This window comes from Vipera ursinii (assembly GCF_947247035.1).
Source record: "Vipera ursinii genome assembly, chromosome: 2".
Taxonomy (NCBI): Eukaryota; Metazoa; Chordata; class Lepidosauria; order Squamata; family Viperidae; genus Vipera; species Vipera ursinii.
Window position 1 is genome coordinate 171,988,018 of NC_139513.1, and position 23,923 is coordinate 172,011,940.

The 23,923-nt window shown below is 45.2% G+C and overlaps 1 protein-coding gene across 4 annotated transcripts in view; it reads left to right on the forward strand.

The window, feature by feature from the left end:
- The window catches only part of FLNA (filamin A), a 79,704-nt gene that overhangs the window by 37,834 nt on the left and 17,947 nt on the right, over positions 1 to 23,923 (forward strand). Inside the window, exons 17-32 of one of the 4 annotated variants that reach the window (XM_083355751.1) lie at positions 693 to 853; positions 955 to 1,045; positions 1,759 to 1,928; positions 2,250 to 2,367; positions 4,292 to 4,554; positions 5,401 to 5,998; positions 6,651 to 6,824; positions 7,813 to 7,975; positions 8,836 to 8,996; positions 10,340 to 10,510; positions 10,595 to 10,718; positions 11,747 to 11,903; positions 14,065 to 14,254; positions 14,493 to 14,516; positions 18,540 to 18,787; positions 22,564 to 22,671. In XM_083355751.1, coding sequence (XP_083211877.1) covers positions 693 to 853; positions 955 to 1,045; positions 1,759 to 1,928; positions 2,250 to 2,367; positions 4,292 to 4,554; positions 5,401 to 5,998; positions 6,651 to 6,824; positions 7,813 to 7,975; positions 8,836 to 8,996; positions 10,340 to 10,510; positions 10,595 to 10,718; positions 11,747 to 11,903; positions 14,065 to 14,254; positions 14,493 to 14,516; positions 18,540 to 18,787; positions 22,564 to 22,671 — 2,921 coding nt within the window. The remainder of the gene's footprint in view (positions 1 to 692; positions 854 to 954; positions 1,046 to 1,758; positions 1,929 to 2,249; positions 2,368 to 4,291; positions 4,555 to 5,400; positions 5,999 to 6,650; positions 6,825 to 7,812; positions 7,976 to 8,835; positions 8,997 to 10,339; positions 10,511 to 10,594; positions 10,719 to 11,746; positions 11,904 to 14,064; positions 14,255 to 14,492; positions 14,517 to 18,539; positions 18,788 to 22,563; positions 22,672 to 23,923) is intronic. The other 3 variants (XM_083355753.1, XM_083355752.1, XM_083355754.1) reach the window with 3 other exon arrangements.

Genomic DNA, 23,923 nt, shown 5'->3' on the forward strand with positions numbered 1-23,923 from the left:
GGCTCTGACCACCGTGGCCAGCCATGGATATACCGGGATTTAATCCCATAGCATCTGGAGGACAGTTTCAGAACTTCCAAATGGACAAGCAACCCATGGCTGGAAAATATTTGTCCTTTCTCACTGCTAAGTGCAGTGGAGTACAGAGATAGAGCAGTGCCTGACTTGTATTCTGTGGCAAACAGTAACTAAACTTCCTCCCCAATTGCTTGGCATAATGCCTTAATTGCGCTGCTCTTTTCATAGTGTACTGTGTGTCTTTGAACAAGTTACAGAAAGGAATTAGCATCAAGACAATTCTTGGCTTGCTTTGTTTTCTTCCCCACGCCCTAGAACTTTGCTTTTCTTCATCCTTGATTTCTTCTAAAGCTATAAGGATTTAGAGGCATGTTATAAAAGGTACCCTGAGTTTTATGCACACTTCATGTGTGGATTGATAGCCTGCATCTTTGCCTTTATTGGCCTACCTCATGGCCGCTCCAGAAAAGACCAGAATTGGCCATTGGAGAAACAATCCTCCTCAACTAACCTTTAGAATGAAAGATTGAAGCTGGAGGTTGATAGATTTCAGGGGCAGAACTATGTGGGCATATCTTGGTCCACTTTCAGGATTTGGGATTTGTGTCACAATTGTAGGAGCAGGTTTTAATAGCGCACCTAGATGCCTCTCACTGACTTGTCTCTTCTTAAAGGTGATGTGAGCATTGGCATCAAGTGTGCCCCTGGTGTGGTGGGCCCAGCTGAGGCTGACATCAATTTTGACATTATTCGGAATGATAATGACACCTTCACGGTCAAGTATACCCCCCAGGGTGCTGGAAGCTACACAATCTTGGTGCTGTTTGCTGACCAGGTGAGACCATTTCTCAGAGGGAACCAGTGCAAAATTGCGAGGTGTGGGAGAGTCACCTGGAGATTGTTCCCCTTTTTCATCTGCTTCCTCTTGATCTCTAGGCCACCCCCACCAGCCCCATCAGAGTCAAAGTGGAACCCTCGCATGATGCCAGCAAAGTCAAAGCTGAGGGACCTGGCCTCAACAGGACTGGTGAGTTGGGGATATGCTTTGCAAGAGGTTGTACATTACAAAATAGGAGCTGGGACCATAGAGGTTGTGTGCGGAACTCCCGATCCAACGACTTGCAGAAAGAAAAGAACTCAACCCTATTGAATGTGGATAAAAACCAAAGGGCTTTGTAAATGTTGGTATTAAGCAGCAATGTCCCAGAGAAACTCTTAATTTATTTTGATAAGATGCATAATTTCCCTGTCAGTGGTTGGATGAGCTTCCTGAGGTTCTCACGCAACATCTCATGCAATACTGAAATAGATCAAGGTGGGTGGGTGCTAGTTTTAGAACGATTTTTAATCTTGTGAGCTTAAAATCGTCATATAATAATATAATATAATATAATAATATAATATAATATAATTAATATAATATAATATAATGTAATATAATGTAATGTAATGTAATGTAATGTAATGTAATATAATATAATAATATAATATAATATAATATAATATAATATAATATAATATAATATAATATAATATAATATAATATAATAATCTAATCATCTCATCTCATCTAATCATCTCATCTCATCTAATCTAATCCAATCCAAAGTGCCCAGGAAAAAAATAAAACTGTATTCTACCCCGTGGCAGTTCTTGATGCAAAAATCAATAAAGCAGAAAGCATGCCTACCAACCTAGAAAGTTTACCTGCCCTTCTGAAAGTTTCTCCTGCTTCCTCAGGTGTGGAGATGGGGAAGCCAACCCACTTCACAGTTAACACCAAGCCAGCAGGCAAGGCCAAGCTGGATGTGCAGTTCACTGGCCCAGCCAAGGGAGACGCCGTAAGAGACTCTGAAATAATTGATCACCACGATAACACCTATACTGTCAGATACACCCCTGTGCAGCAGGTAAGTTATGAGAAGGAGAGGGTGGTTTTCTTGAGATTCATCTGAAACCTGATGTCTTGTTAAATAGCGAACTACTAGAAGCTTTCTACAGATTTGCCACCTTAGGAAAGCCAGGCTTTTTAGTGAAACCTCGCTGGTCAGCCAGGGGGCGGGACTTGGCAGCCTTAGTCCCTTCTTCCCTTAAATAATGGGGAAAGTGGCTTCTGGGAGGAGTCTTGATGGGAAGTCAGTAGGAAGGATGCGGGCTCGTAGAATGGGAAGAATGCACGGCAGGCTAGGGTGCCCATGCACACAGTGGTAAGTGTACCTCTTGTATTTCAGGGTAACCTTGGAGTAAATGTAACATATGGGGGAGACCAAATTCCCAAAAGTCCTTTCAATGTGGGAGTAGCTCCCACCCTGGACCTCGGCAAGATCAAGATCTCTGGACTTGGAGACAGTACGTATCCCAGTTGCTTCAATTCTATGCTTGCTTTTGCCTTCACGGAAGGGTGCTGAGTAACACCAAGCACGACTCTCTGGATGCTGTGATTTTTTTTTAACTGAGTACTCTCAAGTTCTGGAAATATTGTGCTGCATTTGGCTAAGATTTTTTTAGCTGCTGTGGAAGCTGGACATTTGTTGTTTCTTTTTTAAAAAAGAAAAAAGCACAATGATTTTCAGAAAGTCTAACACTGTTGCCGATACAGCATGGATGAGAATTGCACCTCACAACATCTGGAGGGCTTTGGGTTCCACATCCATTTTTAGACCATGCGTGAATTGAGAGTTAAAAAAAAGCCAGTGTGCACAGCTGTCTAGCATCTGCTAACAGTTGTCTTTTGGGACTGGACCAAGAAGCCTGCCTGTTCCAGCTTTCTGTCAGGACCAGATGGCCTCTGGGAAGTTTGCACAGGACACGATTCAAACGACAAAATAGAATCTAGTATATTTATGGCTTTACATAAAAGGTGCAGTTCTGCTAGAATATAGACTGTGGGTACGCAGTCATCCTTGGGGTTTTGCCATCAGTGAAAGCTTGAGATTCTCAAGGCCAAATTACATTATACAAAATTGTGGCCAATATGTTTAACTCAACTGTTTCTCTTGTACATACCCCATCTGTCAGTTTCCATCAGATTTATCCTGAACTGTGATGGTGATTTTCATCCTAGCCATCCAGACCTTCTTGCTCCAGACCAGTCCAGAGTTGTGAACCATCTCTTAAAACATATTTGAATACACTGTTGAATTGTATGGGTGAACTGAACATGATTGTGATAATGGGCACCGTCAAGTTCCATTATTATCCCTTCATCTTCCACCAGTCACACTGTGTTTGCTATGAGGGCATGCATATACAGCAGGGGTCCCCAAACCCCGGGCCGTGGCCCTCTACCAGGCCTTGAGCCGTTCGGAACCAGGCCACGGAAGCGGCGGGTGAGAGTGTGACCGCACATCTCCACTTCTGCGAGTAGTGCACATGCTCCGTTTGTGCAAGAGGTGTGCGTGCCCACCGTTTGCTCAGATGGAACTGTGGTGCGTGGGTGCCGCCACTTGCACAGAACCATCCCCTCTCCCTCCTTTCCCCCTCCCCCCACTCAGCCACAAAGCTGGAAAGGTGGAGAAACCCTGATGTACAGCATGATTGTATATCCAAACAATTTGCCTCCTTCTGGGTCTGTTCACTATCAATGTAAGTTTGAATTGGGATGACTCCTAGCCCAAAGCAAAACTCTATATCCTCATACACATTGATTACAGTTTCCAGCCTACCCCCTCCTTCAGCTATAGTTCCAGTGTTCCATGGGGTGATGGAAAACATGCTTAAAGAACAGGCATGCCTTTAGAAACCTCCCTAGTGGTTCCTAAATAAAACTTTTCCCTTCTTGGACATTTGCCAGGGCAAAATGACTGGAAGCGCTCCAAGGCTGCCTTGTTGGGTTTGTTGTTTTTTTTTCCTCCAGGAAATATTAGTCATGCCAACAATAGCATTCCCTCCTCTCAGCTTAACTCCAGCTGCAAAGTACAGTCACCTTCCCCATGCCTTGGTATACAGAGGCATATCTAAATGACTGTCTAGGACAGGGGTCTTCAAACTTGGCCCTTTTATGACTTGTGGACTTCAACTCCCAGAATTCCTCAGCCAGGCACGCTGGCTGAGGAGTTCTGGGAGTTGAAGTCCACAAGTCATAAGAGGGCCAAGTTTGAAGACCCCTGGTCTAGGAAGAGAAGGGTCGCCTCGGATGTCTTGGCAAAGCATTTGTAAAAGATAGGAGATAGGTGGGCAGAATCCTCTCTTTGTTCTGGGGGAAACGGGGCAACAAGATGCCCTTTATCGGTTCAAGATTTGATCTTCAAGGATGTGCACTTGTTTCTTGCAGAAGTGGAAGTGGGCAAAGACCAGGAGTTCACTGTGAAATCTAAAGGCGCTGGAGGCCAAGGCAAGGTGGCTGCCAAAATCACAGGCCCATCCAGTAAGCCTGTGCCCTGTAAGGTAGAGCCAGGGTTGAGCCCAGACAACAGTGTGGTGAAGTTCATTCCACGAGAAGAAGGACCCTATGAAGTGGATGTCACCTATGATGGAGTCCCTGTCCCAGGCAGTCCCTTCCCTGTGGAGGCGGTACCTCCCACCAATCCATCCAAGGTGAGAGCCCCAGTTCTCGATGGGTGATGTTGTCCATTCTCTCCTCCTCATTTAAAGCACCTCCTGTTCTGCTAAATTAGATTATACAGTCTTGCCCGAATTCAGCCAATAGAATTCTAGCCTAGGGAGGAATACGATCCTCAGCGTCGAGGGATCAGACCCTGCTTATTGCCCTGAGCCATTCCTAGGAAAGGCAAGGGTGGGATTCAGATGAATAAACCTGGGTCTAGTTCCATGTATGAGTATGTCACACACATGGGAGAGGCAGCTGTAATGTCACAAACGATCATTTGGAGGTTCAGGCCAGTGTTTGACTCTCACTGTATGTGAGGGTTTGATGCTGGGTCAATTCACAGACTGGGTCTCATGGATTTCTACAGGCTTAATTTTCAGACAAGAAAATCTTGTCTTTGGAACTCAAAATGTAGCCTGGAAAGTAGATGGAGACTTAGAGGCTTCGTGCACTTGAATTTTCCCCTGCTCGTTACAATGACCTCCTTCAGATGTGAGAAATGTGTGTCCCCGCCAAATGCTGCTTAATTACAGCTCGTGGCAGTCTCAGCCAGCATGGCGAGTGGGGAGGGATACTGCCCAGAGTTTGGTGCAAGATGGGTAGTTATGTAAATGTTTTAAATAAATAAATTACTGCAGTTGGTGGGCAACAACATACAAAATGTCACAGCTTGGATTTATATATACGGATTAATTATAAGTAATAAAGCATTTCTCTGGGTATAGCATAGCAGCAAAGGATCGTCTACAGTCCAATGTTTGTGGGGGGGGTTGAAGAAGGTTTTGCTTACAAATTAAGTCAACTTGTCTTCTCTTCCCCATCCTCCCCTCCAGGTGAAGGCCTATGGACCAGGCTTGAAGGGCGGCTTGGCTGGCATTCCTGCCCCTTTTACCATTGATACCAAGGGGGCTGGGAACGGAGGCCTCGGCCTGACCGTGGAAGGCCCCTGTGAGGCCAAAATAGAATGCCTGGACAATGGAGATGGCACTTGTTCAGTCTCCTACTTGCCCACAGAACCAGGGGAGTACAACATCAATATCCTCTTTGCAGACGCCCATGTGCCAGGCTCTCCTTTCAAAGCCCAAGTGGTGCCTGGCTTTGACGCGTCCAAAGTGAAGTGCTCTGGACCAGGGCTGGAGCATGCCACAGTGGGGCAGGCGGGAGAGTTCAGTGTGGACTGCTCTAGTGCTGGGAGCGCTGAACTCACCATTGAGATTATCTCTGAAAGTGGCACGCAGGCAGAAGTCCACGTGCGGGACAATGGCGACGGCACTTACACCATCACTTACATCCCGCTCTGCCCTGGTATCTACACCATCACCATTAAATATGGGGGGCAGCCTATACCGAACTTCCCCAGTAAGCTCAACGTGGAGCCAGCGGTGGATACATCTGGCGTGAAAGTCTATGGTCCCGGAGTGGAAGGCAAAGGTAAGGATGGCAGGGGATAATCCAAAGCACTGGGACTCAGATACTGAGTTGTTTTTAGGTTAAGGCCAGAATAGAGAATCTCATGAATGTGTCCCCTGACTTCCTGTGGCTGCAGAATATAGCTAGTCTTTGGTTAACAACAATAATTGGGATTGTACTTTCCATTGCTAAGGAATGTGGTCCCAAAGTGCAACATTACACAACCATGCTACTTACTGATGGTCACCATTTACTCCTTCCTGCCAGCTTCCCTACTGACTGCTTACGGGATGCCGGCAGTGAAGATCACAAATGGTGACCGTATGACCATGGGATGGTGCAATGTCGTCATTGTAACATGGATCACAATCACGCGACTGTGGGGACATTGCCTTGACCAGAACTTAAAGGACCACTTGTAAATAAATAAATACTACTTGTTCAACATCATTGTAACTTTGAATCATTGCTGATCGAGTGTTTGTTTAATTGAAGAATACCCGTAAAAGCAAATTCTTGAGCACCACTTAATAATCTTGAGCACCACTTAATGGTTTTCTGCATAGCTGACTCAGGAATTCTGGGAGTTGAAGTCCATGAGTCATAAAAGAGCCGAGGTTGCCTACCCTTGGTTTGAGGCCTTCCTTATTGATGCTGCTGATGCTCTCTCCAGGTGTATTCCGCGAAGCCACAACTGAGTTCAATGTGGATGCTCGAGCCTTGACTAAGACCGGGGGCCCTCACATCAAAACAAGAGTATCCAATCCTTCAGGAAACCTTACCGAGAGCTATGTGCGTGACAATGGCGATGGTACCTACAAAGTGGAGTATACACCCTATGAAGACGGTGAGTTAAGGAAGGGAAAGAGATCTCTAAGGGTGTTGGTGAGGTCCTGGTTGACATGGGTTGAGGCAGAAGGAACTAGTTTCTTCTGAGGCTTTTGGTCCACCGGCCCTGCAAGCCCGCTGCTTCTTATTAAGAAGATGAGAGGATGCAATAGTATATAGGAATAATTTTGGGAGACAGGAGGAAGAGTCACAGCCTAGACAACAGTCTGAAGGAGCAGAGGAGGTAGAGCGAACATCTCAAGAAGGGACCCTCCTTACTTTTCAGGAATAAAGGAGGGGAAAGATACTTTCAGACTTGCCGGATTCTGTTATTGAAATCCTAGAATAAAAGTAGTGTTAGTAGTCTCAGCCTCTTGCCTGGACTACCTCAGAGAACCAACATCGGGTGCTTTGGTGTTAGATGAAGGAAGCGCATCCAGTTTTGTAACTGTTCTGTACCAGCCTGCTACCGGCCCTGCAGAAAAGGCAACCCCTTTACAAACGGCAAGAGGCTGGAATGACGTCTGCCAAATTTATTACTACAAAAAACAAACAAGACATGGACCAAGATACAGGAGCTTTGAAACACTATCTGAGCGGTTGCTTTCAGCAAACCAGCCCTCCCCAAACATTCCCTTTATAAAGAGTTCAGGGCGTGGCCTCTCTCTGCCTCCTTCCGAGAAGCCCCACAGCCTTCCTCTGTTTACTCCTACTTGACTGCCTCCTGCGTCGGGCGTCCTTGAACAGGGCCAGCTGTGGGTCATCTTCATCCACACTGTCAGGCTCACACAGCTGGGTCTCCGTGGTGACCAAGTGGGAGGGGCCTGGCTGAGGGCTCTCATCAGCAAGATCTTCAACCCCCTCAGCAAGGTCTTCAACACCCCCCTCCTCCTCTGAGTCATCCGGCCCAACTGCCGAACCCACAGGCTGACCCTGAATCACAACAGTAACCTCCCAAAGTGCTTAGGGGCATAACCTTCCATATACCCTTTCTTGTCCCCCTTTAGGTGTCCACTCGGTTGATGTGACCTATGATGGCAGCCCTGTGCCAAGTAGCCCTTTCCGGGTACCGGTAACCGAAGGGTGTAACCCTGCAAGGGTGAGAGTGCATGGGCCCGGCATCCAAAGTGGGACTACTAACAAGCCCAATAAGTTCACAGTGGAGACCAGGTAAAAATTAGAAAGAGAGAATGCAGCAGTATTTGAAAAGGAGGAATGAACAAGGGTAGCTCTTAGTATCGGCTAGCTGCTTTTACCCATCTTTCAAAAAGACATAGGATAAAGTTGATCAAGAATATGTGTGTGTGTTTTTTTGTTGCATCTAGCCTTTCAGTGGAATGTGGCTGAGGAGGGGTGGGGTGGGTAGGAAAGGCAGGCACTGAGGGAATCCGATTAATCAAGTACAGATAGCACCATCGCTCCCTTGCAAAATTTTCCCCTGTAATCTCCCCCAAAATTACAGTTTGGCATCAAGTTTTTGGATTTGCTCTAGGAGCCATACCAAAGGCCTTGGGGCACTATATATATGGTGTTGGAAGTACGATTGTACGCTCTTCGTAAACCACCTACTGTCCTACTTTGATGCTTCCCCCTGAAATTATTGCACAGCACTTTAGACTAAAATGCAAGTTTGTGGTGGGATTTGGAAGGCTCGGAAGCACCTACTATTGCTGAGAAGACAAATAATAAAACCATAAGAGATAAGCCCAAGTAGGCTTTGAACAGAGGTGCAGAGCTACATATATATATATATGAAATCCAAGTAAGATACAGCTACACCCTTCAGGTGTTCGTGGTTTCTGACACACTAAACTTTACATTAGCTCCAAATTGGAACATAGAAAGTTGGGGCTACCCATCCCCCCAGATTGATGTAGTCTTACTGAAATGTTTTAACTTTTACATTCCCCCCCCTCCCTCTCCCTCTCATAGCAGCTGCAATTCCCCGCTCCCCATAATGGCAGGCTGGGTTCAAAGCTCAGAGGCCTCTTTGGAATGCATGACCCAATTGTTCCATCTTTCTGCCACAGGGGTGCTGGTACTGGTGGTCTGGGCCTCGCAGTTGAAGGTCCCTCTGAAGCAAAAATGTCCTGCACTGACAACAAAGATGGCAGCTGTTCTGTGGAGTACATCCCCTATGAGCCTGGCACCTACAACCTTAATGTCACGTATGGTGGCCACCAAGTGCCAGGTATGACTTGAGTTGGATGTAGTGATAATAGGCTGGGGCTGGCAGTGCTTATTAGAAGTAAGAATTTGGTTAACTGAACTGGCTTGGTGGTGGCAATCCCTAAAAATTCAATAGGGAAACTAGCTGGGCCATGAGGGCAACATGGCTTAAATGCTATTGACAGCTCATCATATTCACTCCTGTAGCTTGGCAGTTTTTTAGGCTATCCTCAGATTAGTTTGGGGAAACGATTCTGAGATAGAAGGGACTTTTGGTAGGATGATCTGATAACTACTTGAGTAATAGTCTTCCCCTCTTGAAGCTTTATGCCCCTACAGAGTAGTAATCTCTCTGTGGAGGAGGCGACTCGATTCCTTTGAGTGTGGTTGGATGACCCTGGTATAAAGAAAGAAGAAATCACTATCCTTGCAATATGGGCAGAAAGGTAGTGATGAACAATGATGGAAGAAGCAGCCAGGTCTCCTCTTCCGCCATTCTGGGCATGTAGATTCCACCCAAATCTTAGTCTGGACGAAGAAGCCGTGTGGGCCCTATCTAGCCTTTGGCCTAAAGATTATTGCCTCGTTATTTATTGCATTAATATCGTGCTGCTTCTCTGGGAGCTGAAGATTCAATCTCCCTAATTTTATTTGTACAACAACAATCCCGTGAGGTCCATTGGGTTGAAAAACAGTGGTTGGCCCAGCGTTTGTGGATGAATGGGGAGTTGGCTCCGGACTCCCCTAATTCAGAACCTCCAACTTAATCTCTGCACTACACCACTAGTTTCCCATCCTTTCTAGAGGTATAAGCCACTACTATGGGATAGCTAGTCATGACCAAAAGGTTGACAACATGGGTGTCTTTAGCTTGGTTGCTTCTGCAAAAAGCAGCCCATAAGTTGTGTTTAGGTTTTGGAGCACTTCAGCTGCTCTTATCTAAGCAATAATTAGCAAACCAGGAAGGGTGGAGCAAGAGGTTCTAATTCCTGGCATAGCATTAGGAGGGTACAGTGTGGGGTATCCTGGGCTGAATACAAGCCATCTATCCAAGCTACTGTAACATCTTGGTGCTGGTCACTAGTAGCAGGTATTGTCACCCTATGGCTGGAACATGTTCAGAGTTACCAAATTGGTTGGTCACTTGCTAAAGCCTACATTTCCCAACCTTCCTTAAAGGCCAGAGGGATAAGCAGAAAGGATAGCAGGGAGGCTGTGAAGATAAGGATTACAAATGTGTCTCTTTCACAGTAAGCAATGGATGGTGATAACTCAACCATTTTTAAAAAAAAAATAAGAGGAAGCATAGGCTTACTCCCAAGTTGCAGCTCTTTGACTCAGGTTAGGTTTCTTTCTTCTCTGTAGGAAGCCCATTCAAAGTGCCTGTGCATGATGTGGTGGATTCATCCAAGGTAAAATGTTCAGGCCCTGGCCTGACTCCTGGTGTCGTCAGAGCCAATGTTCCTCAGTCCTTTACTGTGGACTCCAGCAAGGCAGGTGTGGCACCCCTCGAGGTTAAAGTTCAAGGTCCAAAGGGTAAGTAAATCTGTTCCTGACTGGACAGATATAGTATCTTCTTGGAGCTTGGTTCATCCCTCACCTCTTGCCCTTGTCCTACAGGAGTAGTTGAGCCTGTAGATGTAGTGGATAATGCTGATGGTACTCAGACTGCAAGTTACGTACCAAGTCGTGAAGGACCGTATAGCATTGCTGTGCGCTATGGAGACGACGAGGTGCCTCACAGGTAGGAGTGGATTAGTGGATGGCAAAGAACAGAAGCCTCTGTGGCAGAAATGCAGAAACATGGCCTTCGTGGATAGACTACTGATGCTTAACGATTAACAGACCTCTCTTCTCCCAAAGAACCATATTTGAAAAGTGGAAGCTCAGAGAGCCTGAGCAGAACTTCTGTACCCTTTGGGATACCTTACATGGTTGCTTACACTTACTCTAGAGCAGGGGTAGGCAACCTCGGCTCTTTTATGACTCATGGACTTCAACTCCCAGAATTCCTGAGCCAGCATTGCTGGCTCAGGAATTCTGGGAGTTGAGGTCCATGAGTCATAAAAGAGCCGAGGTTGCCTACCCCTGCTCTAGGGTGACATAGCGAACAGTCTGTGAACAGTTGTTTTTGAGGCCTTTGGAATCAACCATGAAGAAAGGGCAGACCTGGTGATAACACAATATCAGCTGGGTTTTATTCCATAGCAACAGAACTCATAGAAAATAGAAATTGCCTAGTTAGCAACTCTGAAGAGTCGCTAGGGTGTTTGCTTGAGCTAGTGCTCCATATTCCTTCATTACCTTGGTTTGTAATGTAAGAAGAAAGCCAAAACAGTTTGCATCATCCATCTTTTTAAGGGCAAAAGATACTCAGCGGAATGCTTCCCCTGTTTATGTACAGTTGCTTCTGCTGAAGCTGGACCAAAAGGTCTCCCACTGAATCTTGTCCTTCCCTCTACCTTGAAAAGGGCAGCCCTTAGTCAGTCCCAGTTTCAGCTTTTTTTCCAACCTGATGCATTCTCAATATATTCAGAGTGAACTTCTCCTACCTCAATTCAACAAGGCTGAAATTCTGAGGGTACCATTCTGACTTCTCGGATGGGTGTCAGTTTGGGAAGACTTACACTGTATTGTAAAATAGGACAATTACAGTCCTTTCTGATGCTGAGGAGCATTTGTGCAGCTTAGAAGAGCAGACGTCCTTAGACTTTTTGATAAACTCGTATATCTACTTAGCCCTCACATTTCTTCTTTCTTGTATTTCTCCAGCCCATTCAAGGTTAAGGTTCTACCTACTCATGATGCTAGCAAGGTAAAGGCCAGTGGTCCCGGACTCAACACTACAGGTGTTCCAGCTAGTTTGCCAGTAGAGTTTACAATTGACGCTAAGGATGCTGGAGAAGGTTTGCTGGCTGTACAGATCACGGTAAGTGGAAATAGGCCATAGAGATGGGGTTGCAGGGAGACTAAACAGAGAAAAACAGAGTTCTTGATGGGGGTTATTGCTGTTGCTAGATGTGCACAACTGTGTCCTTCAGAATGAATAGCAGTTCTCACCCACCAGTAGGCAGACAACTAACTGCATTCTGCACTGTGAGGTTCCCAGGCAATCCCATCTAAAGGGTTGTCCAGTTGAATGGTGGCAAAGACATAAATCCCTTGCTGCAGCCTCCTGCAATGATACCTCTCCTAAGAAGATGCAAATGCTGTTTCATACTTGGAACATATCATGAATGTTGGGGTTTGGGGGTTTTTTGGGGTTTTTTTTGAGAATCTTAAGTTTTTAATGTTTCCTTGTTCAACTTCAACTTCTAGATCTGAAGCTGTTGATCAGAAATGATATTTATGAGATTGAGAGTCTGACACTATCCATTTTTATTCCAAGTCCTGAACTAAGGACCATAAACTATAAAGTGATGACTCTGAGCTCTGCAAAATCTTTGTTGGTCTCTGTTGTATGATTCAATTAGTTATGACCACAGCTCCTACACAATCATCCTCATTTATTTATTACAATCCGATATTTCCTTAAACCCAAATAAGTGAATGAGTTTTTAGTGCTTGTCTCTTTAAAAAGAACAGCTGATTTAATAGCAGTATCTAGTAATTTCAGGCTTAGGATAACAACCTAGAGTAGGAGTGCCCAAACTCTTCAGCTCATCAACTCCTCCTTGAAGTTTCAGATGGTTCATTGACTCCTAGACATTTAGTCTATATGAAAATAACATAATAAATACTACTTCAAATAATAAATAATAGAGCTATGAGTATAGTAATAATAGTAATAATACCATGGGCTCTGACAAAATCATTATTAATCCATTGCAAAAGGCAGCTTTACATGGAACAACTTGCCTCCTGCAACAGCACCTTTAATACCATCAAACAACATCATCTCCCTATCCCAGATCCTTGGGAAGAACTTGATAAGTGGATAAAAATGTTAGTTCCAATCTAGATATCTGGTTAACTGTGTGACCAGGTTTTTACCAGTCCCAGACTCTGAATCGAATTAAAAATTAAATCTTTAATAATAATAATAATGGTGATCCCAGTGGTTATCAGCACAGTGGGTACCATACCAAAATATCTTGGATAGCACTTAGAAAATCTGCACATTGACAAAATGTCCATCTGTCGTTTACAAAAGGTCCTGCTTCTTGGATCTGCACAAATACTATACCAATAGTATTACAAATACTATTCCAATATCCCGAGATTCGAACAGCTCGATACAATGGTCAGATATGGGAGTTCATGCTATACCGTACAATGAGCGTCTCTGCATTTGCGGAGCGGCAGAGGTAGAGGACCTGGCTCACATCCTATTTGACTGTTGTTTTTATAAGAGGGTGAGAGACAGGTATCTTGGTCTATATACCAAACGAATGACCCATTGGGATCCCCATATCAAAATAACTTACCTTATGTCCGGCCAGAACTTGAAAAGAACATTCAACGTAGCACAGTATTTAAACAAAATGATCCAGTTAAGATCTGCATATGTGGGACTGATTGGGGTAGATTGTAAGGGCGACTCCGAAATATAATGTTACCATTTTTTATCTATATCTTAAATTTGTATTTTATTACTATTTTAACTTAAATTGTATTTTAATTCCATTTTAAATTGTATTTTATCAAATTCCATTTCGGATTGTTTTTATCTAGTTTCGGTGACGGATTGTTGCTGGAACTTTGTACTTTGATATGGCCCAAGGGCTAATCAATAAAGTTGTTTGTTTAGAGCTATACCAATATCCTAGGTTCTTCGCAAGAATTGGCAGCTGTGATTTCACACTGTTTTGTAGTAACATTGACCCCTTCACTAGTTTCACTGACCCTTATGAGTCGATACTGACCACTTTGGGGAACCCTGACCTGCAGCTTGAGTGCCTTTCACTGGCTCTACATCAGACATGTCAAACTTGCAATGTCACATGACGTCGCGCAACGTATCAGAGCTTTTTCACCATTGCCGGCAATGGGATGGGCGCAGTTTCTGGATGACGTGTCTGGCCCGCGGGCCGGCAATTTGACACCCCTGCTCTACATCAACCCACTTACTTGCCTTGTGCTTTGCTCAGGATCCTGAAGGCAAACCCAAAAAGGCCACCATCCGGGACAACCAAGATGGCACCTACACAGTGTCTTATGTTCCTGACATGACTGGCCGCTACACCATTCTCATCAAGTATGGTGGAGATGAGATTCCCTACTCCCCCTACCGTATCCGTGCTTTACCAACTGGTGATGCCAGCAAGTGTACGGTGACAGGTGAGAGCTCATCCGGACCAGGGGTCTCAGGGCGAGGGAAGGTGCTGGAGGGCGGGCAAGCCACGCTGAATCAATGCCACACCCCACACAGACTGCTTTTTGCCGGGCACCTCCGGCTCCACTGCTCATCACCGTGGGGAACGGGATTCATGTTTCTTCTGCGTTTTTTAATTGTGCACTGTTTTGTGTGATTTTTGTCTCACTCTGATTACCCTTGCTCTTTGCCCTTTCACCTCAGTGTCGATTGGAGGTCATGGGCTAGGTAAGCAGCTTGCTGATGGCTCCCCCATCCCCTCCGTCTGCTTGCTCCCTCTGCAGTTTTTCCCTCCTAGCATGGTTTCCCCCTCCCCTGCATTAGACTCCACCTTGGCTTGAGATTGGGCAGCAGGACACCGTTTGAACTGGAAGAGACTGTTTTAAAGTACCAGTCCAATCAATCTATTAATGTCGGTGCGCCATTTGCCAGAAATAATACAGAGCTGCCATTTATTGATTCCCTTGCCGTGTAAAGGAGCATCTTAAGTAAAACATTAGGATGGTATGACTTGGAAACGTAAAAAAGTAGGCTCTTCAATTGCAGTCCTACTGATCAGTCAGTCAACAGTTAAGAGTATTTTTTTATAGACATAGCTCTGGTGGATTAATGGGAAAATAAATGGTTTTACTATATTATGAAAATGCCAGTCTGTAAGAAGGGCTCCCAATACAGCGTTTTATCTGTAATCAGTTGTAGCTCTCAAGCCTTGAGCAGAGCAGATAACCTTCGTGTCCTGATGCAGGGTTTGTTTCTCTCTTCACACATGAGGGACTGAGCCAGGGATCCTGCACTGCATGAACATCTGAGCTATCAGCCCTACCTCTGATTATATCATATTTTTCACTTAGCCCAGATGTGTCACAAATATTGAGCAGAGATTACTGATGTTTTCCTCCAGTAGTTCAACCAGTGGTAGGATTCAGCCGGTTTGCACCACTTCGGCAGAGCTGGTAGCTAATTTTTTTGTTGCCCAGGCCCAGAATGGACTTCTGGAAGCGGCATCCACGCAGCGAACCGGTTGTTCGCATATTTGAATCCCACCACTGAGTTCAACTAAGGGTTACTTATAACTCTGGCAAGCAGCTCTGCCTGGTTGGCAACCGTACCTTTCCTTGTGAGGTGTAAAAATGCCTTGGACTGTGTCCAACTTAGTGAACTGCTGAGAAACAAGCAGGTGGATCTAAATGTCAGGGTAATGTTGCAGCATGGTGGTCCTGGAACTCCCTCCTCCCATTCCCCAGGTAATCCCCCCCTCCCTTCCCTGTGCTCTTGAAGTCACCCTCTTGCTTGCTCCATGAAGGGTGTGTCTTTGTAATCAGAAATAAATGGATTGGCACCATGCATGTTTCCTAACCTTTCGGGGGAAGGTTTCCTCTCTATAGACGGATGTTGCAAGCTTTGGGGTGGCTGGCAGGACCACCTTGTCCTGGAAGATGCCTATTGTCAAGGTGCAGAAGTCTTGAAGCAGGGAACAGACTGTATTTATAGAAGTGGCTAACAAGGTTTCCCATGTTAATTGAAGAACTGCTGGAGATTTGTTTTCAGACCAGGAAAGTTTTTTTTTCTCTCTTTCTGCAAATACAAGAATTTTAAGTTCCTGAAATGAAGCTAGCTGGGTGAAGATGCTTAAAAGCAACCACAGTAGTCCTTCACAGAGCACATAATTCAAAATTATAGTAGTAGTTTGCATAATATGTAGTGGCAACTTCCAACTTCGGTGGCTCAGAAAAAGTATTATGGTAATTCCTGAAAGATAAGGCTGTCATATATGCTAATAATGACAGCTGTATGTAAGTAAGTCCTTGACATATGACTGTAATGGAGCCTGCCCTTTACAGTCGTATGTTGTGACTATCCCAATTTTATGACCTTTTTTGCAACGGTCGTTAAATAAATCACTGCAGTTAAGGAAATATGTGCTGGTTTTCTGCAGAAACATTGTAGAATATGGTTACATGACCACTGGATGCTGCAAGTGATCATGTTGCTGAGTGCCCAAAGTTTGGCCACATGACCGTGGAGGGTCCCAATTGTTAGAACTTTGAATCTAGATTGTAAGTCCCCTCTTGGGTCAGTTGTGGTCACTAAGCGACGGATTGTAAGTCAAGGACTGCCTGAAGTAGTCATCACTAGGTGACATGAAGCAGAGGTTGCTTCTTCTCTTCTTGTCCATTCTGTGGCTTTCCAGAGGCAACTAGTTGGACATGTTAAACTATACATTCCTTTACTTCATCAAGCATAGGAACATAGATCTCCAGGGGCAGGGGAAAGTGTGGTGTTCCAGATGCTTCTGAACAACAATTTCTACCAGTTTGGCCAATAGATACTGGGAATTGTACTTCAGTGACGTGTGGAAGCCTAAAAATTTAAAACAGGTAAATTATTGGATTCTCTTAATACGAGAGAAAAAGTTGCTGATCTTGAAATCCGAAGAAGAGGTATAAATTGCCAGGGATGCACAGGTCTTTAGCATGGACCTATTTTGCCAGATAGTGACACACATCTTTTTGGCATTTCTATAACTGATGGAGTTCACCAAGTAATCTGAGCAGGGGAAAGCACTCCCGTAGCTTCGCTTGTGCATGCCAAACTGGCAGTACATGAATTCAGGCATTTTCCTTGTCAACATCCCTTGCCAATACTGAAAAATGTTTACCCTGCCAAATAAGATTAATTCTGGATTCCCAAAAAAGAAGCACAGACCGCTATGGAAGTCTTGATGACTTTGCTTAACTTGTGAATTCAGTGTTCTAGCACAGGGGTCTTCAAACTTGGCCCTTTGATGACTTGTGGACTTCAACTCCCAGAATTCCTCAGCCAGGCATGCTGGCTGAGGAATTCTGGGAGTTGAAGTCCACAAGTCATCAAAGGGCCAAGTTTGAAGACCCCTGTTCTAGCAGAAAGCAACAGATTAAAAAGAAAATAGCTGAAAATTGAAGCAATTTATCTAATTTGTATAACCCCTCTATTTCATGAGCAAGTGACTCTGGGCACAAACCTAAAACAGTAAATATCCAAAATCTTTACGGTATTATTAACAAATATTAAAAAACATTACAAATATATAAAAACAGCTAAAACAATAGATCAAGGGATGTTAGTAGTAACGGAACTTCCTCATTTCATTCACCTCACTTCAGCACCTTGAGAATTGAAGTTCATAGAGAGTGGGCTGCCAACTGGAATTTCAGCTAAGGTCTTCTCTTAATAAAAAAGCTAATTGCCATGTAGAAGTTATTATCCAGAATTCAGAAAAGCACTTTTTATCTATGGTACTCCTCATACTTCCCATGTTAAGTTGGGGCTTATTTTCCAGGGCAAATGGATTCTCCCAAAAACTTTGATAGATCCCAGTCATGCAAAACTGTTCCCTTGCTTCAAGAATCTGCTACTGATGGGGACTGACCATAGCTTTGATTACTATAATAACTCTTAACTATTTGCTCTATTTCTCAATGTTAAGTTGTCTGATTTAGTCCTGGGGGCTGATATGAAGTATCAAGTGTGTTTCTGATCTAGCTTTCAGCCTCTTCTGTGAGTTTGGTAGGGTTCTTAACTTCTATTTTCCCTCCACCCCTACGCAAATAGCAATTGACGCCTTACAGTAGCTCTTCTTTGACACCTCAACAGCTTCCTCCTTGCATGAAGCGCATGGAGAACCGGGAGCAAGCTAGTGAGATGCATAAAGAGAGGACTGGGCCAAAGCTTCTGGCAGTAAGGAATGGGAAGCAATCTTCATTTATATAGAACTGAGTTGAGGTTGGGCCCAGTTTCAGCCATTTGGTTCGTGTTCCCTTCTAAACGTAGCGGTTTTACTAAAAGAGTTTCTGGTATACCATTAGATGTGTTTGCTGACATGGCCATGGTTGTAACAGCCAAGCGGTGAAGGAATTACTTCTAGTTCTGCTTACGCAGAAGTTATTCTGTTGTGAATATTAGGGAGCACTCCATTGAAGGTGTTCTCATCTGACCTGCACTGAGTTATCCCAGTCTGATAATTCATTATTCTTTTTTATCTATTTGTGAACCGGCCCTTTAATTACAGGTTGATCCAAACTTCCTCAGCAGATTATATTTCAGAAAGATGGTGATAAGAGCTTCCAGAGTTGGCCTCCAAGCACAATTTGAAGAGCCCCCATTTGCTGAAGAGGCTTAGAGTTAGCAGATTTGGAGTGGACGAAGGGAAGAAAGGTTTGGGTGTGGGTTGGGATCAAGTTCTCCATTTCCCACGATTCTTTCTTTTGCTAGGAGCTGGCATCGGTCCCACCATCCAGATTGGTGAAGAAACTGTCATCACTGTGGACGCCAAGGCTGCTGGAAAAGGCAAGGTGACCTGCACGGTGTGCACACCAGATGGCACAGAGGTAGATGTTGACGTGGTAGAAAATGAGGACGGGACCTTTGACATCTTCTACACGGCACCTCAGCCAGGCAAATACGTCATCTGTGTACGCTTTGGAGGAGAGCATATTCCCAACAGCCCGTTCCAGGTTACGGTGAGTTTTACCCCGATGTGGGAGAAATCATCTTATCAGTGGCCTCCACAGACTCTACTGTGGTAGCTTTTGTGGGGAATACGCTGCCTCCTGTGCAGACAAAGTGCAATCATCTTTCAGGTGCTTCCAACAGACTGGTGTCTCTGGTGGCCAAAGAGTCACCTGAAAGATGCTGTACAAGCAGAAGCAAGTTGTGTGCAAATCCGTCCAAAAGCTCTGATGAAATGGCTGCCCCTGTTTCCTTCTCCCCCTTCCTTTTCACCCCCTCCCGTAAATAAAAGTAGGAAGCAGCTGGTGCCTGCATTTAAAAACTGAGTGGGTGGTGGGGGAGTATGTAAAGCTAATTGGTTAACAAGTAAAACTGGTACAAATCAACTCTTGTTTCTGAACAGTATAATCGTGCAATAAATAATCAAATTATTGGGTGATTATTGGAAAAGAGGGCGGTACGATAGAGACAAAGCTACTTGTTCACACTGTGAAGATCAGGCATTTCTCTTTAAATCTGACATCTTAGACAAACGGCTCTCCCTTCCCAGCGCTGAGCTCAGATCTGAATCCTGGGGTGCCTTTCAGCTGGATGAACCTCTGGCTGCTACTAAGCCTGTTTTCTTGCTGTTGGCTGGGGGTGGGGGATAAGTGGTCAGAGGGAAGGTGTTTTCCCTTCCACAAAGACTGCCCTCCAGCTGCAGTGCAGCCACTGAACCTCCTGGCTCCCTTTGGTTTTCTTTTGTATTCACAAGATCCAAAGAGAATGTATTTTCTATGCAAAAAACAGCAGGACATCTTGAGACGTGATTCTACGTAATTAAAAAAAGGGAGGAGCTATAAATTAATGCAGTATCTATGTTCTTTGCAGCTGGTTTCTGAAAAGGTTACTTAAACTCATCCAATTTTGCTATACCACATATCTGAGGGCTAGAAACTTTTTTTTAAAAAATATATACATCAAGACGGCAGATCCACGTTGGCAAGCGCACTGCTTCAGTTTCTAGGTTTAGGGATGGCATTTCAGAATGTTTTCTCTTGGAAACACCTGACAAAGGGGTGGATGAAGAAGAGAGTTTTCCCCCTGCTTTCCCCCCTTTTGAAGTGGCATCTGACAGTTAAAAGCAAGTCAGTAACTCAAAACTGTAATCCGCAATTTATCCGCCTTTAACCAATGACTCATTGTTTGACTTTTGGACACCGTGTCTTCCTGTTCAAATGTTTGTCAGGCTTTCCAGGTTCCAATACAAAAGGAGCCTCCTGGCTCATCTCAATGAAAGGAGGGGAAAGCGAGGGGTGTTGAAGCAGGCAGGGCCTTTCCTCCTCCTCCTCCTCCTCCTCCTCCTCCTCCTCCTCCTCCTCCTCCTCCTCCCTCGTGTGTCTAGAAACAAACAAGCCAAGAGTCCCTGACTCAAGGAAGTTTGGATTTGGTGGAAAGCCATAAACTCTTTTCCTTTTCCTTCCCCACCTTGCTCAGCAAGCTGGAGGGTCCCCTTTGGAGCACAGATTTTCCATTTCACGGATACAGAAACCTAGGGACTTGAATTGTTAACTTTTCCCTTTGGTGTTGCATTTGCAGCACCTCCCTTTGCAAGCTTCCTCCAACACAAACTTCTAAGTGTGGCGTGTTAGCTCTCAGCCACTCCCTCCCTGCCGGTCCATGATCTGCATCTTACTGCCAACTTGTGGTGCCAGAATGAGGCCAGCTGACCCGAGGTAGCCTTCTCCCAAGCTGATGCTCACAGATTGGCTGGCCAACAGATGTGCTGGCCAACAGCTCCACTCATTTCCAGCCAGCATGGCGCATGGTAGGGGTGATGGAAGTGGTTGAAGGCATCTGGCAGGTGGGGAGAAGGCTTACCGAAGGACACTCAGTGACCTCTCCATGTTTTCTACTTGGCCAATTGATTCCCAGTTGCCAAGGGAGCTCTTTACTGTGATGACAACCAGCAGTTCATTATCCCAACTTGGTTATCCCAATTACAGTGTGATTTAGTTGACCCACTATTGCCTCGCCATCCCCCCCCCCTCTCCCCGCAAAAAACAAAAAAACCCCACCTCTTTTCATGTCTGTCTATAGCTATGCATTTTGGATTTATACACGGATGCAGTCCTCTGAGAAAAAACAAATCTGAATATTAAACCCATCTGCACAGAAAAGATGCACACACGTTTCTTGTCAGCCCTCAAAATTCAGGAGCAGCACTGAAAATCTTTAAAAAGAAAGAAAGAAAACTTAACTTTTCTATTTTAATCTCTCTCAGTGCGTGAGCAAATGGAGAAACTTTCCTGCTAAGTTTATACTATGTAATTTCAGGCAGCCACCTCTTCTCCAAATGCAAATTGGTACTTCGTTATATAACACATGTTGCGGTGAGATCATTATTTTGGGCTGGCAATCAATGAAGTTTTTTTTTTTAAAGGATCTAGGTCTTAGGAAAAGTAAAGCCTCCCTTAAATCATACTGGATGCCTGATGACTTCCTGGACATGTCCCAGTAGACTTTTTTTTCCCCCTCTTTTGGCGACAATACCAAATTTGCTTGCCATTAGCTTCTTCCCATTTTTTCCAATTTACGATCTAATATACAGCACTGGAATTTCCTAGTGGTCCCCCATACAAGTGCTAACCGAGCTTGGCCCTACTTGGGATTCAGAGATCTGCCAAGGTCAGTCAGGTGCTGCCATCAACTTTCTGTTCTGTACCAGCCTGCTACCGGCCCTGCAGAAAAAGCAGGGACAACCCCTTTTACAAGAAGGCAAGAGGCTGGAATAAAGCCTGCCAAATTTATTAACATAAAACAGAGCAAGACACCAACCATGAAACAGGAGCTATGAAACAGGAACTACTCAAGCAGTTGCCTTCAGCAAACCAGCCCTCCCACGCATTCCCCTTTTATACAGTTCAGGGCGTGGCTTCTCTCTGCCTCCTTCCGAGGTGCCCCATTGCCTTCCTCTGTTTACTCCTGATTGACTGCCTCCTGCGTCAGGTGTCCTTGAACAGGGCCAGCTGTGGGTCATCTTCATCCACGCTGTCAGGCTCACACAGCTGGGTCTCCGTCGTGACCAGGTGGGAGGGGCCTGGCTGAGGGCTCTGCGGAGCCTCAAAGCCATCATCAGCAAGCTCTTCAACACCCCCCTCCTCCTCCTCTGAGTCGTCCGACCCAACTGCCGAACCCACAGGCTGACCCTCAATCACAACACTTTGGACAGTTTGGGTTGTCCTCCTCTTTAAATAAAAAGGATTGAAGCGTGTGGCTTCAGGGGGCAGAGCCAAGTGACTGCTCCTTTCTCATGTCCTCCCTCACGTTCCTTGGCTGTCCTCATTCTGTATGCCATTTGCTATTGCAGGTAGTGGGGTAGTTCTTTTAAAAACAAGCTTCTAGCTCTCACTTGGGTAGCGGCAAGATCAAACCCGAGTCCTTTGCGATGAGTTCTTTCCTTCTTCCCCCCCCCTTTCTTTCTTTTGAAGAGCAGTATTATGTTTTGGCATGGGGGCTGTTGGCTATTGGGAAGAGTGGAATCTCAGAGATTAGCATCAATTGAGACAAGTCCAAACCCTGTGATCAAACGGCAAGCAGTGAGTCATTTTACCCTTTGCAAACAAGGTCTCCTAAGCAGCGAGCGATTAAGGTATCTTCATTGGGGATGGTTCTCCAACTCCAAAGAAGAACCGTTGTCCATTTTCTGTGTCTGAGCTCTGAAACGGAAGTGCAACAATGACAGCGTGGCTTGGACCTGGCTTTTCCGTCGATCTGTTCTAACCATCTTGCCCCGTTCCTGCCACAGGCCCTGGATGGTGAGCGCACGACCCCCCAGCAGATGGCCCAGCCGATGCGTGCCCCACCCTACGCATACGCACCTGGCGCACAGCAGCCCTGGGGACCGGCAGTAACAGTTCAGTTTCATAGAGGAAAAGCTAGCCCAGCGCATTCTGAGGGTGGAGAAACCGCCCCGTGGAATTCAGATGGCTGCTTTGCTTGCCTTGGCACTGCTTGGGGCTGACGTTGCTGCTTCAAATCATGGCGTCAGGAGCCAGCCCTTTCCCCAAGACCGGCACAACTGAATTACTCAGACCCAAAGATTATGGTCCTGTTATGGGGAATATGGGCAGATGCTATGTGGAGCTGCATTAGCTATTGTCCCTTGAAACACCACCAAGCTGCAGAAGCTGTGGGGTAGAATTCAGTATCTCCCTGTTACGACGCAGGGAAGATACAGCCATCAAGAGCAGATGAATTTGTTTTTGAAATTCATTTTTTTCCACCGGGAAGCTAGAAACAGACAATCTTGAAATTTGAAGCGCAGGATGTATTTGTTCTGCGTGTTACTTAGAAGAATGAAATTGTCCACTTGCGATCTTGTTTGAGATCTTTTGAGAGCCACTGTTGGTTGGGCTTTCCTATTGGTAGCTATCTGATCCTCTACCTGGAGATATTGGGGCTTGAATGTGGGACCTTCACCATGCAGAGCAGGCGCTCCTTCACTGAATCATGGTCTCCCTCCATAGCACAAGCAACAGCCAGAATCAAACCGGACATGGTTATAATACCAATTGCACAGATAGGGCTTTCTTTTCTTTTAAATGCAACTATAAAAACAGTGACCCTTATCAACAGGATTACACCGACCCTCAGAAAACCAGCGAACTGCTGAACGTTCATTATTTTTCCCCTCTGCCAAGCTTTAATGAACCTTGGAGAAATGGGGCTGTTTTTAGAGAGGCCTAAACTTTTCAACTAACGGTTGAATAATTTAGGGTCACTTCCTCTTGGGTAGCTGCTGCTTGTTTGCTGGCTTGGCTAATTTCTCTTGGCAGTCTCTGCAAACGTGAAACATTCTTCCAGCAGTCTGTCTCCACAGACACGGCCAGCTAGCTATTTATTTATTAATTCTGCAAGGTGTGATGAGAAGTGGAAGTGAAATGGAGACGCTTTGCCTATCATAAACTCCTTTAAGAGCTTACACAGAGGGCAGTGCTGCAGCTGTGGTATTCTTGGAGTGGGGCTTTCTCATGTGGCTTGCAAGAAACTCAAAACATTGGCTTTGAGGACACTTTTCTTTGCACCATCACACACACACACACGCACACCCAAGCATACTCCCCCTTCACTATATCTGCTCTGCTCTGCTTGAATTCCAGAGTGGG